Source organism: Dromiciops gliroides, chromosome 5 (assembly GCF_019393635.1).
Source record: "Dromiciops gliroides isolate mDroGli1 chromosome 5, mDroGli1.pri, whole genome shotgun sequence".
NCBI classification, from domain to species: Eukaryota; Metazoa; Chordata; class Mammalia; order Microbiotheria; family Microbiotheriidae; genus Dromiciops; species Dromiciops gliroides.
This window is the reverse complement of record NC_057865.1, coordinates 148856182-148872805: the sequence shown is the minus strand read 5'-3', so window position 1 is coordinate 148872805 and position 16624 is coordinate 148856182. Positions and strand designations below refer to the sequence as shown.

Here is a 16624-nt window from a genome sequence, read left to right as displayed (position 1 = left end):
TGGGAAATATCTAGGACTTGGCAGCTAGATTCCTCACCTATAAAATGAAAAAGCTGAGGGGCAGCTAGATGGCACAGTGGATAGAGCACCGGCCCTGGATTCAGGAGTACCTGAGTTCAAATCCGGCCTCAGACACTTAACACTTACTAGCTGTGAGACCCTGGGCAAGTCACTTAACCCCAATTGCCTCACTTAAAAAAAAAAAAAATGAAAAGGCTGGACTAGATTTTAGGTCCTTTAAAACTAGATCCATAGGGGGTGGCTAGGTGGCGCAGTGGATAAAGCACCGGTCCTGGATTCAGGACCTGGATTCAGGACCTGGGTTCAAATCCGGCCTCAGACACTTGACACTTACTAGCTGTGTGACCCTGGGCAAGTCACTTAACCCCCATTGTCCTGCAAAAACACATACACAAAAAAAAAAAAACCAAAAAACTAGATCCATCATCCTTTGGCTGTATATAACGAAACCATTGAAAAAGTGAAGTATAACCAAAAGTATATCTAAAATCAGAGGGAAACTTCAAGAAGAATGAGTACCCATTTTGCCAGAATGCAATTGCGTTTCTCACTATATAAACATGGAACAACTTCTGCTTTCAATAAGCAGTCAAGGAAGAACTAGCTTTTCTGATTACTAAACACTTTGAAAATATGTTGAAATAAAAAATAGTATATTAGCAATTCTTGAACTTTGGGACAATTCCCAAAAGAGGTTTCTGCTCTCCCTGCAATTAAGGGGTTTATTTCTGTGTGTAATTATGAAAACCAAGTCTTGATGAGAGATACAAATAATCTACTAAGTTAATTGAGGAAAGCAAGACTATGCTCAAGAACAAACTCCTTTGAGTAAAGGACTTATTAGAATTGTTCATTTCTAATATCCCAACAGGAATGTTTAAAATAACCAGAATGGTATATTAGTTAGTTAGGTGAAATGATTGACACAATACTAAATATTCCTATAGTAATATATATATAGATAGATAGTAATATATAGATAGTAGGGAGATGATCCTACTGAAACTATCCTAAAAGAAAGATGAAATAGTCAAATAAAGAATTTCTACAGTATTTAAACAATGTGCAGGGAAGACAAGAGAGAGGGGGAAATTAAGTTGCCCTTTAGTGAAGCTCAAAAATCTATATTAAATACTTTTTTTCAATAAACACTTTAAGTTTTGAGTTCCAAATTCTATCCTTCCTTTCCTCCCTCCCCTGACCCCTCCCTGAGGTGGTAAGCAATCAGATATTGGTTATCCATGTGCAATTATGTAAAACATTTCCATATTAGTAATTTTGTATAAGAAGACATATTAAATACTTTTTAAAGTTATGTTATCACTTTATTTACTCCACTCCACTTCATTTTGCCACTAAGGCGCCAAATTGATATTCCTAAAGCACAGATCTGACAATGTTACTCTACCCCTACCCCCATTCAACATATTTCAGAGGCTCCCTTTTGCTTCCAGAAACAAATAGAAAATCTCTGCTTGACCTTTTTCATAACCCAGCACCTTATTACCCTTCTAGGCTTCTTAAACTTGACTCCTCCCCACTTACTCTTCCATCCAGTGACACTGGCCTCCTTACAGTTTCTTGAACAAGACATTCCATCTCCTGACTCCAAAGGATGACTGTAATCCATCCCTGGAATTCTTTCCCTCCTCATCTCTACCTCCTGGTTTCCTTTGGGTTTCATCTAGTGCCTTCCTTAGAAATTATCTCTAATTTACCCTGTGTATATCTTGTTTATACCTAGTTTTTGCATGTTGTCTCCCTCTGGGTGTGAGTTTCTTGAGAGCAAAGACAGCTCTTTGCCCTTTATATGGAGCACTTAGCACAATCCGTGGCACAGAGTTTGGTTCTTATTATCTGCTTGCTGCCTATCCCTCAAAAAAAGTTTTGACAAATATGACCATTTGCTGAAGTTTCATACTAGCTTAGGAAATGAGAAAAAAAAAAAACATCGCTGACTATAATGCTGTCCTTTTTTTTCTGCAAGGAGGTGTTTTTTATGTGCTAATGATGCAGGTTTTCTTTTTTTGTTTTTGTTTTTTTAATCCTTTGTAAATTCTAAGTTCTAGGAGGATGAAATTTTTCAGGGACCAAAATTTGTCACACATATGCCTTCTGTTTAACTTCAAATCAGTTAATGCACTAATGAACAAGGAATGTTTGGGGTTCGTTTTTTGTTTTGCTTTGGCCTGATGCCATTATCTTTTTGTCCCAGCAATGAAAAAAAATCACTTCAAAACTATAAACAAGTCACAGTATAACAAAGCTTGTTAAGTCTCTGAATTATTACAGGGACCACACTTGGATTCAAAGGGACAAATCAAATAGCAACATACCCCTCCCTGCCTCAGGGAAGTAACACACCTGAGCCCCAACAGGACCCTTCTCCCACAAGGAAGTGGTAGCACACCTGATTCAGAGACCTCCTGGGCTGAAGAACTGATGTCTGCTGCTCTAACAAAGCTAGACTATTCCCTAAACACATACACTCTGTAAGTCCAGACACCTCAGGACTTGGAAAGACCACTCTACCTGTAGGATTCCCTGGTGTTAAAATGCTCTACTTTAGGAAATGCTTGTCAACAATCCTCTGCTAGCAATAACTTCCCTTCTGATGAGATTCTAGCTTGATCTCAGATCTCAATCCAACCCCAGGCTTCTTCTCCCCTCTCTCCCCACTTAGCTTTCATTTTTGTCCCTAATTCCAACACCTCCCTCAATGGCATTTGACTATTTTTACTGTCTACTTCCATCTTCCACCAATGTAGGCTCCCTTACCCACTCTAAGCTCAGAATTATCAGGAATCAGCCCCTAGATCACTTGTACAAGAACTTGCCTACCTCTGTGCTCTGAACGACCAGCTTCAGCACCAACTCACTAGCAATATCCTTAATCCTGAATCTCTATTTAGAATGACTCCTAGTTCCAAACTTTGACCTCAGTCCACTGGATGTGAATCATGCATCCCATGAATCAAAGCACTTCACAGCCCTTGCTAGCAAAGCTATTTTATTTATTTGGACACGTGTAGACTTTATCCTTAATAAGCAGGGTTGCAATCAGACAACAGTTCTGTGATCTTCCTGTCAATCACATTCCATTTAACTATAGCGTGTTTAGAACATGAAATGTTACCAGAGAAGAGACAGCATCTAGAACTGTATAATTCTTTAATGTTGCGTGTATCTGGAATTCTGCTATACATCAAACAATAAGGAGTTTAAATAAAAACAGCATGATAGCATGTTGGCACTAGAAGAAATTTAAGAAATCTAACCTAATAATTTCATTTTTTTAGATAAGAAACTAAGGCCCTGTAGGCTACACTAATCAATGGCAGACTGAACTAAATATTATAGTCTATGGTAACCACCAAGGTGGAACGGGATTGTATTTCCCATCAGGCCTTGGGAAGGGGCCTGATTGAAGACCTCAGCACTTCAATTCCCATGAGAATCTGTGTGCCTGGGTACAGGACATATGCATAATGGGGCATAGGGTCTGTTTGTTGCAAAGATTCTTCTTTTTTTCTTTTCTTTTTTTTTTTTGGTGAGGCAATAAGGGTTAAGTGACCTGTCCTAGGGTCACACAGCTAGTGTCAAGTATCTGAGGTCATATTTGAACTCAGGTCTTCCTGAATCCAGGGCCGGTGCTATATCCACTCTGCCACCTAGCTGACCCAGCAAAGAGTGTTATAAGAAAAGAAGCTTGTTCACAGGAGAGCATTTAAGAGTATAATGGAAATATCCAAGAATCTAAGAGTTCCATTATATTCCTGAGACAACACAGAGTAAAAAGAGCAGATATCAAGGTAGCAGAGAGGTGGTGAGGATGGAGAGGACTCTGAGTAGAAACAGAGGTGCTATGGAGGCAAATCTTGGCAATCCCAGTATGAGTGTGTCATTACTATCCACTTGTCCCACCTCTATTTTGGGGAATTGAGTTTAAAATAATCTGATTGATTTCCTCAGCTACCCTGGTAAAAATCAGGGAAGAGATTTCACTCATTCAAAAATAAGTGTTGAGATGTGCTTCACCATTGATTTGATTTGCAATTCGGTCCCATTAAATATTTTACTACTTCAATGTATAATTCCTATGCAGCCTGTTAGTATAATGATTACTCTATATTCAGACCCAACTTTGACTCTCAAAGTTCCCAACTTCAAGATAGTTGCAGTCTTGAGCCAATGGATATTATGATAATTATCTATAGTGTAAGTTACATAATGATGAAGAATTTTCTGTCTCAAAGCCAGATACTCTATCCAAAAACACACAAATTCTTTTTTAAAAAAGTGAGGGGAGGGGCAGCTAGGTGGCGCAGTGGATAGAGCACCAGCCCTGGAGTCAGGAGGACCTGAGTTCAAATCCGAACTCAGACTCTTAACACTTACTAGCTGTGTGACCCTGGGCAAGTCACTTAACCCCAACTGCCTCACCAAAACAAAACAAAACAAAATTTTTTAAAAGTGAGGGGAAGTCTTCCTTTAGGCATATCCACAACAAGAAATATGTGAAATAAGAGTAAATGAAGCTGATGAAGAGGTGCCAATGATCCATGGTGCAAATGATGCAGAAATAATATTTAACAGCTGATAAGTCAAAGGGCACTAAGAGCAACAGTAAGTTGCAAAGAAGGGTGAGAAAAGCATTGGTAAGAAGGCTATTTGGGTTTTAATTCACTAATTAATTTTCCAGATAAGCAGCCTTTATACCCTACCCAAGAGGTCAAGCAGCTGCTCATCTGCCTCTAGGGGGAACAGGCAAATCATCAAAAAGAAAGCTGACATCAAGAACTTTTTTCAAGGAAGTAAATCCCAAGGAAACTGATAGGGTCAGTACCCATTTAGTCCCATGTCCTACATCATCTAAACTTGTATCTGCAGCACAAAAAAATGTTAAGTTATATTTATAGAATTTCTAAAGGGTGCCTAAATGTCATCCCATTCCCCATGCTCTATTTAAGAAAGTAATGAAATTATAGAGTAGATTTTAGAAAGATTTCCAAAACAAGTATTAGAAATACAATTCCACCACTTGAAGTCTATAGCTGTCTAGTTATTAGCTGTGGGAAAATCTTCTATCTCCAGAATGACACATTCCCCATGAAAGCTGAACTAAGATATTCCTTTAATTATTACCTACTAAGGAAGATAAAAGTTCTGTGTACTATAAACTGGCACAATCATTCTTATACTCTTCTGTGAGGACAAACTACATAATACCTATTCAACTTTTAATAATCTGTACTAATGAGAAATGAGGACCAAGGACAGTGACATAGGACCAAAAAAGTATTGCTACTAGATTTCTATTATTTTATTATATTTAGATTATATTGTTAATATTTTCATTTGAATGAGAACTCTGATATTCAAAAATTTATAAAATTTTAAACAAAATCTCTTTGCAGCATGTAGGTGACCCAAGGTTCATTAATCAGTCAATCAGTAACTATTAAGATTTAGAGCTAAAAGGAATCTACAATATTAGGGGCTGGGAATACATATACAAAAGTTCCCACAAAGAGTTTACATTCTAAAATGGGTGAGGATAACATATCACAGATAAGCAAATATAAATATTAAATTAAATATAAATTTTATATAAATATAAAAGAAATACCCGAGATGGAAATGGGAGTAGATTAACACTTGGGTAAATTAATCTGGGTAGATTCTCCCAGGATTATGAGGAAAGACCTCTTCAATTCATTATCTTTCTCCCAAACCCTTCTCTCTTCCTAAATTGCCTACTCCTGCAGAGGGTATTACTATTCTGCTAAGTCACCCAGGCTCACAACCTAGGTGACATCCTTCTCTTTCTCACTCCACACCCCACCCACTGCCACATTCAATTTGTTGACAATGCCTGTTGATTTTACTTTTGTAACATCTCTCCAAAATACTCTCTTGTCTCCCTTGACAGTGACACTGCCCTGCCACAGGCTTTTATCAACTCATGCCTGGCCTATTACAATACCCTGCTAGTGGGTCTTCCTGCCACAAGTCTCATTTAATCCATCCTCACTCAACTATCAAATTGATCTTCCTAAAGCACAGGTTTGACCTTGTCAAACACACCCCACAACACACACACACACACACACACACCCCACAACACACACACACATACACAGAGTACAAATAACTCCAGGGGCTCCCTATCCCCTCCAGGATCAAATATAAATCCTCTGCCATTCAAGGCCCTTTACAATGTGCTCCCTTCCTACCTTTCCAGTCTTCTTATATCTTACAACTCCTTTATACCTTACACACTCTGTGATCCAGGGACACCAGCTTCCTTGTTTATCTCCCAACTTCAGGCATTTTCACTAAGTGTCCCTCATGCTTTGAATGCTCTCCCTCTTGATCTCTACCTCCTGGATTTCTTGGATTCTTTCAGCTTCCAGCTAAAATCTCCCCTTCTATCTGAAGCTTTTCCCAATCTCCCTTATCCTAGTGCCTTCCCTCTATTGATCACTTCCAATTTATTCTGGGTCTAGCTTGTTTGTACATAGTTGTTTTCATGTTGTCTCCCCCATTTGACTGTGGACTCCCTGAGGATATGACTATCTCTTGCCATTCTTTCTATGCCTGGCATAAAATGGCACAATGCCTGGCACACAGTAGGCACTTAATAAATGCTTATCAACTGACCCTTGAAGGAGGTGGCACTTAAACTGAGCCTTAAAAGGGAGTTAGAGTCCCAAGACACTGAAGTGAAAGGAAGTGCATTCTAGTCTCTGCAAAGGCTTTGACACAAACAATGGTTCCCTGCAAAGGCTTTGAGACAGACAATGGAATGTCACACATAGAAACAGTAAGCAAGCCAGTTTGGCTGGAATGTAGTTTGCAGAAGGGGGAGTACTGCTATACAATGGGGCTGGAAAGATAAACTGGAGCCACATTGTGGAGGGCGATTTAAATGCCAACCAGAGGACTGTGTATTTTAGTCTTAAATCGATTGAGAGCCTTGAGCTGCTTGAGCAGAGGAGTGACCTGTGCTTTAAGATTATCGATTTAGTAGCAGTGTGGAGGATGGATTAGAGATTGGACAGACTGGATGAGGAGAGACAGAGCAGAATATTATTGAAGGAAGCGGCACTTAAGCTGAGCCTTTAAGGAGGCCTACGACTTCCTAGACGCTGAGGTTAGGAGAGCATTCCAGTCATGGCGGGAAAAAGTCTCTGTAAAGCTTTGAGACAGACAATGCTCCAACAGACCAAGTGAGAAGTATCTAGGACCTGGGCTGATGGTGGTTATGTGGAAGTAGTAAGAACAGGATGTATATATGTATATATATATATATATATATATATATATATATATATATATATATATATATATATATATATATATATATATATATATATATATATATATGTATGTATGTATGTATGTATGTATATATGTGTATATATATATGTATGTATATATATGAGGTCATTGGAGGAGGTGGATGAGACTTGGAAGGGAAAGACCAGGTACTTGCTGGGATACTGGGAGATGGAGGGGGTGGAAGTGAGTGAGTCAAGAGTCAAGAATGACCTCTTAAGGTGCAAACCTGGATAAGTGATGGTGATACCCTGAGCAGAAATGGGCTAGTTAGAAGAGAGGGTGAGTTTAAGGGGAAAGCTATCGGGCTCTGTTTTAGACATGCTAAGTTTCAAACACTTGTACAACAGGTAGAGGTAGCTATGGAATAATTCAGAGACCACGCCTGTGAAGACCAAGCTCTGGCATCTACTACCAAAGATGAAAGAGATTATAAATACAGGGACAGGGACAAGCTATTGAAATTCAGTGAGAAACATCCTGAGGTGGGCCATGGGAGGATGAAATCTTCAGCCCTAGCAACTCTAAAATTGTTTATAAAGGGACAGAAGAGTCAGGATCTGCACTGGTGGGTGGCAGGAGGACCCACTCAGATGAAATCACAGAAAGCTGACAAAACAATTAATTTATGCTGTGAGGAAACAACAGGATAGGAACGAGTTACCCAACATTCTCTCAAACACCTACCCCTTATGAAAATTAAAAGATTTCAGACTAGAAGAAAGTTTACACATGATCTATTCTAAGTCCTTCATTTGAGGCTCCAAGAGGTAAATTGACTTATCCACAGTTACAATAGTCATAAATAGCAAAACCAGGTGGCATAGTGGATAGAGTGCCAGACTTGGAGTCAGGAGGACCTAAGTTCAAATCCAGCCTTAGATACTTACTAGCTGTGTGACCCTAGGCAAGTCACTTAACTGTTTGCCTCGGTTTCCTCATCTGTAAAATGAGCTGGAGAAAGAAATGGCAACCCACTCTAGTATCTTTGCCAAGAAAACTCCAAATGGGGTCACAAAGAAACATGACTGAAATGACTCGACAACGATGACTATGACTAGGCAGAAGTAGGATTCAGATCAAGTCCTTTGCCTCCAAATCAGGTGTTCTTGCTATTATGCCACATTAACCCCTTTCCATCTGCCATCTATTCTGCATTCTCCATGAGCCCCGCCCCCTCTTCTAGAAGACTCTAGGTTAAAGTGCTGTCCTTCCCAAACAGAGCAGAAAATAGCTATATGCCACACACTATACCACATCATAGCCATATCTAGGAAATATGCTTTCCCAAAAATTTTAGAATAAGAACATGTGATAATATGATAATACAATTTTTTAATGATTATCCTGAAGGAAAACAAAAGGCTGCCTTATGGCATGAATCCCCTATCAGATAAGAATATTATCATCCTCTTAACTCTCCAGCAAAGAAAGCTCCCTCATCTTTCCAAATACACACACACACACACACACACGGTGTGACTTTTGAGACTTAAGCTTTTTACTTATGTTTCCAAATGTGTGTAGTTTCATAGGATCAGGAGCTGGAAGAGACTGTAAGACAAATCTTGTCCAAACCTAGAGCATGTATAGTTATCCCTTCCACATGGAGACTTTCCCTATCATGGTTTCAATAAACTGGGGGTCAGCAAAAGAAATTAAATGGGAATTTGGGGGGAGTTTATGGAAGCTAGACAATACAGAAAAAGTTTAGAAACTCAGAAATGCATAAAATATATGTAAAGTATTGTGTAGTATCACCATATTTAATCTTTTAATACCATAATAATTCAGACTTCTTCTCTAGTATGAAGGGAAGGTCAAAAATTTTATGCAGATTTTCCACATTTGGAAGGGTGGCATGCCGTACTCCTAACCTCCTCATGAAGCAGAAGGGCTCTATTGATAGTGTCAATAGAGGGTCTTTTAAAATAAGCTACACAGAAGAGGTTGCACCTGAGACTTAAAAGGAAGCTATGCAGGAGCAGCTAGGTGGCACAGTGGATAAAGCACAGGCCCTGGATTCAGGAGGACCTGAGTTCAAATCCCACCTCAGACACTTGACACTTATTAGCTGTGTGACCCTGGGCAAGTCATTTAACCCTCATTACCTCATCGGAAAAAAAAAAAAAGAAGAAGCTATGCCAGCAGGTACAGATGACCTATAAATCTTAAAATTCTACTCTTTCTCCAGTAGCATTTGCATCAAAACAAGAAAAAAAAATGTGAAGACAAAGGGGAAAGAACAGTAATAGCCTTTGGACTATCAGTAGGTAAAGGCACTAGGTTAGTGGACAAAAAGGTTCCAGACACCTTGAAATCACACCCCTTGAGCAGCTAGAGATAGCAGCACCTGAAACTGAAATTAAATACCAGCCTCAACTGCTAAATATATTTATAGTTCACACCCTCCCTTGGAGGCTCTCACTTAATTGTTTGGAAAAGGTCACCTGCTGGGCGGCACACTGTAAGAGAAGTAAAAACAAATAAGAGATTGTGACTAAACCCTCCAGAGGACACTGTCACCCACTCTGCCCAATTACAGAAAAACTTGGTGTTGAGGGTACTGCTTCTTTTATCCTATTTGAATAGCATGAGATAGTGGCTGGAATGCCAAGAAGGCTCTTTAAAAAAAACAACAACACAACATTCAGTTAGTTATGCCAAAATCCCAAACAAATATGTGTTTTAAGCATTGTGGTACAATAAATATACAAGGCAAATAGTTTTTCCGTTTAATAAACAAATTCTAAAGGTGGTGGAATTTGGCCAATAATTCTGGCCTCACCCATAAGACTGGCCTCTTTGAATTTCAACAGCACTTTGACAGTAAAAGAAAAGAAAAAAGGGAGGAGGGTGGTTTGAGAACCCCCAGAACTTCTCCCCTCCCTTTCCTGATTGCAAAGTTTTGTTTTGTTGGGTTTTTTTTTTCAGTTATTCAATAGGTGAATCAATCATAAATCTTCAGGAATAATTTACCAAGCCCTTACTAACTATAAAGCTTCTTTGGCAGAACACTGACAAACCACAAAAGCAAAATAAATCTTCGGTGGTCCTGAATAGAGAAGACTGTTTTAGATTTGGATTCTACAGTGGGGGAAAAAGAATACAACAAACAGGTTGGATAACTGACTGTTCTAGACACCTTGAAGAAGTCACTTCAACTTTCTGGGCCTCATTTTCCTTATCTGTAAAATAGGAGCAGATCTGGACCAATATGAAGTTATTCATACCAGGAAATTAAGTAAAACACCTCAAGCCTCAAGACAGGCAACCTATAATAAAGAGAATCCTAACCTGGATGAAATGAATGAACAAGCTCTAGACCCTACAGAGACATCTTAGTGTATTAGAAAGATGAGCACTGGGTTTGGAAGTCATAGGACCTCAATTTGAAGCCTCATTCTGCTACACAAGTCACTTCGTTTCAAACTGAGCATCAGAGGACACGAGCATTGAATGAACTTTAAAGTCCCATCTAGATCTAAAATTCTATGGTGTTCTGAATTTTTTTAAATTTTCAACATCATTTAAAATAATTATCATAAACATGCTGTAAAAAGATAAGTTCTGAACAGAAAGCTTGCTAACGTATCAATATTTCCCTGGTGGGTTTTTCCCCTTCTTTTTATGTAGTACTTGTAGGTTTTGCAAATAGCTTTACAAATATTATATCATTTTATCTTTGCCCTGGAAGGTTGGTGAAATTATTAGCCCCATTTCTATAGAAGAGGAAACTGAGACTGAGAGAAGTTTAATGATTTCCCCAGGATCATAAAGATAATGAGTGGTTGAGGCAGGATAGATATTCATTTGAAATGTTTAATAATTTCAATATGAAAAGTGAGAAAACAAAGTTTAAACTAAAATCTGGGTGGTGGTTGTCATCGAATGGAAGCCACCTGATCATTCAATCAATCAGAAAATAATACTTAATTGAATTTTTCAAGGCTTCTAATTTTCTGAAGAGGAGACTCCAAACTGTGAAACTATTTCTAGTGAAGTCATAGACATTTCCATCTTTAAAACATTATGGGGAATGGATAGTAATAGATATAATGGTTAATATTATATTTCACTGATTTAAAAGTAAAGTATTCAGGGAGTATTGTGGATGTCTCCATTTTTTCCTTAGAGACCTCATTCTCAGCACATGAGATGCATGGCCCCTTAGTTGAGAGACACCTTCAGAATATCATATAAATACTGAGTTATGTTCTCAGCAAAAAAAAAAAAAAATGTGTGGTGCATAGATCTATATTTACCTAGCCATGTAATCCTTTTAAAAATACTGCAAAGGACAAGTCCAAGATTAAAAACTTCAATGAAATTATGTCCCAATCAAAAGAATGATAATAACATGAGGGAAAATGGCATATTTTATGGCTTAAATTTTAATTATATCAAAGTCCTGTTACCTGGTTTGACCATTTCAATATATGCATTTATATTAGATAGTGACTACCAAAAATATACTGATGCAAGACAGAACTGGTCTTGACCAATCAGATCAAATGAACAAGACTTTATTAGTGCCTACTGTGTGCCAGATACAACTAGGTACTGAGGTTTGTACTAGACCATAGGTTCTTAACTTATTTTGTGTCATGCATCTCTCTGACATTCTAGTGAAGTCTATAGAACCCTTCTTAGGATAATTTTAAATGCATAAAATAGCATGTATAAGATTCCAAAAGAAAGTAATTATACTAAAACACTTATGAAAAATTTTTTTAAATGATTCATAGATCCCATGGTAAGAAGCCCTGGATTTGATAACTGATTAAGTCCCTTTCCAGGACCTCACTAGGTTTCAGTTATTGATTATAATAGGATGTTAATGTTATTCTTAATTTATAACTTGATTTCTTCTAATGTATTATGAATAGCTTATTTGCATCTACATCCAAAGAACAAATTTGACAGATAGCTCAGGCCCACAAATGGATCAATTCACAGTTTGAAGTGTCCAACAATTTCACAAATTAGCATTTTATACACAATTTGTCTTGGTAACAGAATATGGCAGAATGGGCATAATAATCTAATAGTATCACAAACATTTTTTAAGGATTAGCTATTTTAACAACCAAGAAGCCTGATGCTTTTTTTTTCTGACCAAGATTTTATCCTGAAGAATTGAGAGAAAACCAAGAATTTATCCATCTCCTTTCTTCTATTCACAGGGCCACCAAATCAATGCCACCATTCATCATCTCTCATTTGTACTATTGAAATAACCTCCTAAATGAAATAACCTCTTTGTTTCCATTCTTCCTTTTCTTTAACCCATCTTCCACATAACTATCAAAATTATATCCTTCAAGGAATAGATTACTCTCCCACTCTAGCATCTCCAATGGCTCCCTACCTTTATTATTCAATCATGTCCCACTCTTGGTGACCCCATTTGGGGTTTTCTTGCCAAAGATACTGCAGTGGTTTGCAATCTCCTCCAGCTCATTTTACAGATGAGGAAACTGAGGCAAACAGGATTAAGTGACTTGCCCAGGGTCACACAGCTAGTAAACTAAGGCCAGATTTGAACTCAGGAAGATGTCCTCCTGACTCTAGGTCCAGCACTCTATCTACTGCTACCCATCTGCCCCATCTCCCTACTGCCTCTGCACTAAAATACAAGCCTAGTCATTTAAAGCTATAGGTTCATAGATTTAAAACTGGAAAGAACCGCATTTCTAATACCATTGTTTTTCAGAAGAGGAAACTGAGAAAACAGAGAAGTGAAATGACTTGTCTAAGGATGCAGAGATAGCAAGTGGCTGAGCATTTAAATATAGAAATCCAAATAAACACTCTAAATTGTACACAGGTAATATTGCATCCTTTAGTATTACAGTAGTTAGAATTAAACATTTAATGAAACGTTATGTTGAATATTACAAGTGTATTCTAGTTTAATTATCCCAGTTTTATACCCAGTCCCACAAGCCTTCAGGTAATGGATGCTCTTCAATGATTAATTATATGTTTTATGTGCTATTACAATGAAGTGTTTTTTTAAAACTTTTGTCCAATTAAATATAAACCCATATACCTTAAAGTCATTTCTTGCAGTTATTCAGTTTCTTTACATAAAGGAGAAGGGAGGGGGCATTTAACACATGAAAAGAGCAAAATGAAACTAAGTTAATGATGGAGAAATAATTTTAGTCAAGCCTCACTTATTGAAATCTAGACTGAACTCTCAATGTTCAATTCTCATTCAAAATTCACTCAATTGTCTAAACCTTTAAGTAACCAAAATATTCTCAAATGTGCAAGGTTAATTTTATTTCTAGCAATAAATACCACAGTCCAGTGATTACTTTAAAAAGTAAATAATCTAATTATAAAACTGGACTAATCAAGTTTTTTAAATGCACATAACTTTCTTCCAAAAGCTGTAATCCAAAATTTGTGAAATGTTTCATGGTATTACAAAAGGAAACAAATATAAAAGAAGCACACTAAAGATGTTTGTCTTCTAAAAAGACTACTCAAATCTTTGCTACAAAAAACCAAACATTCAGTATGTGGTATAAAAAATGTTTGAAAATCACAAATATTTTAATTTGTAATTAAACTGTTCACATTCCCCAAACTTGCTCTTAGGTTAAGACATTTAATTTTAAATAAATACTTTTGCTCTAAATTTCCATCCATGATTTGGTATTTCCTTGAAGCACAAATGCTCCGGTAGACAGGAAACATTTTCTTTTTAAAGATTATATAACTTCCTTTTCTGAACAACGCTCCCACATGCTATTATGTTAGTGACAGTAAATCAAAATTACAGCAACTGAAAAAAATAGGAATGAGACTACTAAACGTTCATTTTAAACAAAGAATGGACATTTTACATCTCAACTTCCAGGAAAAAAAAGCAACTCAAGAATAACTTCACGAATAAATTATCCTAGCAACTCTAAAACACTAGCTACTTCACGTTAATCCAAAGCAAACACTTGAGTTTCATACCGTTGTTAAATACAATTATGCCGTCCTACTCGTAAACGCAAAAATAAATAAACAAACAAATAGAAGGACAGATGAATAAATAAATACAGTGCCGGCCGGGGCACGAGCTACAAGAGCTCCAAAGTGTTCGAACTTTGATCAATTTTCCTAATTCTCCCACACCCCAATGGGGAGAGAAAGCATCAAACACAAGTCTGTGACAGGGGATGAATTCCCCTCAGCTACCGGAGAAACAACAGCAAGCAAGCTCTGTCGGGGAGGGGAGGGGGGGCGGGGGGGTGAGTCTATGTGAATACATTTTCTACAAAGACTTCAGCAGCACCCTCTCCCCCCCCCGCCCCCCCAAAAAGACACAAAACTCAGAATAAACAGTCTCTCACCACCACCCCCAGACTCCATTCATTTGCTTCTCATTTCCATTCCATGGGTTACATTTTGAGTAACCAAAAGACCTGTTGAAATAGATTTCCAGTGCTAGGGGATGGGGTGGGGTGAGAGCTACGGGTGTTCAGAAGTTGTCAGTTCATTCTATCAGAAATAATTTTTAAAAGAAACACCTACATGTTTTCCATTGCAGAGGGGATTTAAAAAGGTAATCCACAATCGAGATGGGAGTCTGCGTCCCTCCTCCTACCCCACCCCCAAGAAAAAAAAAATCTCCTGGACACTCAAAAAGAAAAATCCGTCTGTTATCTTCACTGTGGCAGAGGATGCACCAGCGACCGCAACCTGCAGCGAGTCCAATGCAGCCCCGCGCGGGTCCAAAAGCAGCAGCAGCAGCAGCAAGCAGCCAGGGGATGAACTGGGGCTTTTTAATAACCTGTGAAACCCAAGGCTCGGGCCCACCCCCTAGCCTGTCCTACTTTGCAGGAGACTTGAGGCATGCGGGCTGCTCCCTTTAGAGAGCAAAGGTCTGGAGGCGGGAGAGAGCCAAGAGAGACGAGCGAGGGGAAGGAGAAGGGAAGAGTCCCGCGAAATCAGCATACTGAGCGCACCCTGGAGTCTTGGGGAATCAAGAGCCACCCCAAGAAAGAGGGGAATTAGTGGGGACCGGGGAGCGCAGTGGGGGGGGGAACCCCTCCCCACTCAGGCTCGGTCCTCAAGGGTCCTCTCGGGAAGGGTACGAGGGATGGGCGGGCTGAGCGGGCAGAGGTGCCCTCGCTTTAGTGCCCAGCGCATCTTCACCTCTCCAGCGGAACGATCCTGGCCTCCTGGAGCTGACGCTCGCGCTCGCACTCGCGCTCGCGCTCAGGCTCGGGCTCGCGCTTCAACTTGGGCTCGGGTTCGCGCCCGGGCTCGCGCTCCTCCTCCCGCCTAGGCTCCATCTTGCCTTGAGGCTCCAGCGCCTTTCCCGCAGCCCCGCCAGCCCTGAGGGCCTGACATCTCTTCACCCGGGCTCCGTTGGGGTCGGACCGGTTGGTGGCCCAAAGAGCCAGCAAGCCCAGGCAGCTGCCCAGCGCTCGGAGCCTCAGCATAGCAGCCCGGGCTACACCACACGGCGCCCCTGATTGCTCCTAGCCCCATACTCACTCCTGCCAATCGTGACCTTAAGTGTCCCCATACCTGGAGCTTTACCAAGATGGCTGCTCACACATTTTCCTGCTGCCGAAGCCATCTTGGTAAAGGGGGCTGTCAGCTTCTGACCCCCTTATATGGCAAATACACCCTCCACCCTTCTGGACGACAGCTGCTGCCTCCCAGCCTCTACACCTGCTTTGCTCTTACCAGCTAAGGACTAGGACTGCTTCCCACAGAGTCCCAGAACACTCCCAAGTCATCTCCTTCCAGGTATAAAAGCAGCATTGCTTTGATTGTAAGTCTGGTAGCTGATAAATAAGACTATCAATCAGAGCTGGAAAGGCCCTTTAGAAATCATCCAGTCCAATCCTGTCTTTTTTCGCATGAGGAGACGAAGGCCCAGAGAGGTTAAATGACATACTACAGATGGTGTATGATCCAGCGTCTGAACCCAGGTCCTCTGACTTCAGATCCTGCATTCTTGTCACCGAAATGGACTATGCAGGGCAGCTAGGTGGCACAGTGGATAAAGCACAGCCCCTGGATTCAGGAGGACCTGAGTTCAAATTCGGCCTCAGACACTTGACACTAGCTGTGTGACCCTGGGCAAGTCACTTAACCCTCATTGCCCACAAAAGAAAAGAAATGGACTGTGCCATCACCTTCCTATGAAATTCACATTAATCCTTATATAGACCGAACAATTTCATCCACGTGGGCACTACCTCTATCAATGCAAATTGAATCTCTTCCATATCTATTTTAC

The 16624-nt window shown here is 39.6% G+C and overlaps 1 protein-coding gene across 5 annotated transcripts in view; it reads right to left on the bottom strand.

The window, feature by feature from the left end:
• Nucleotides 1-16320, bottom strand: part of NAPEPLD (N-acyl phosphatidylethanolamine phospholipase D) — a 70650-nt gene extending 54330 nt beyond the window's left edge. The window contains exon 1 of one of the 5 annotated variants that reach the window (XM_043968845.1): nt 16066-16320. Coding sequence is in view for 2 of the 5 variants with exons in the window: in XM_043968842.1 (XP_043824777.1) it covers nt 15526-15815 (290 nt within the window). In the remaining 3 variants the exon portion in view is untranslated. Of the gene's footprint in view, nt 1-14901; nt 15882-15903; nt 15928-16065 lie in introns of those variants that run through there. The other 4 variants (XM_043968846.1, XM_043968842.1, XM_043968843.1 and 1 more) reach the window with 4 other exon arrangements.
• Nucleotides 16321-16624: the final 304 nt, after the last annotated feature.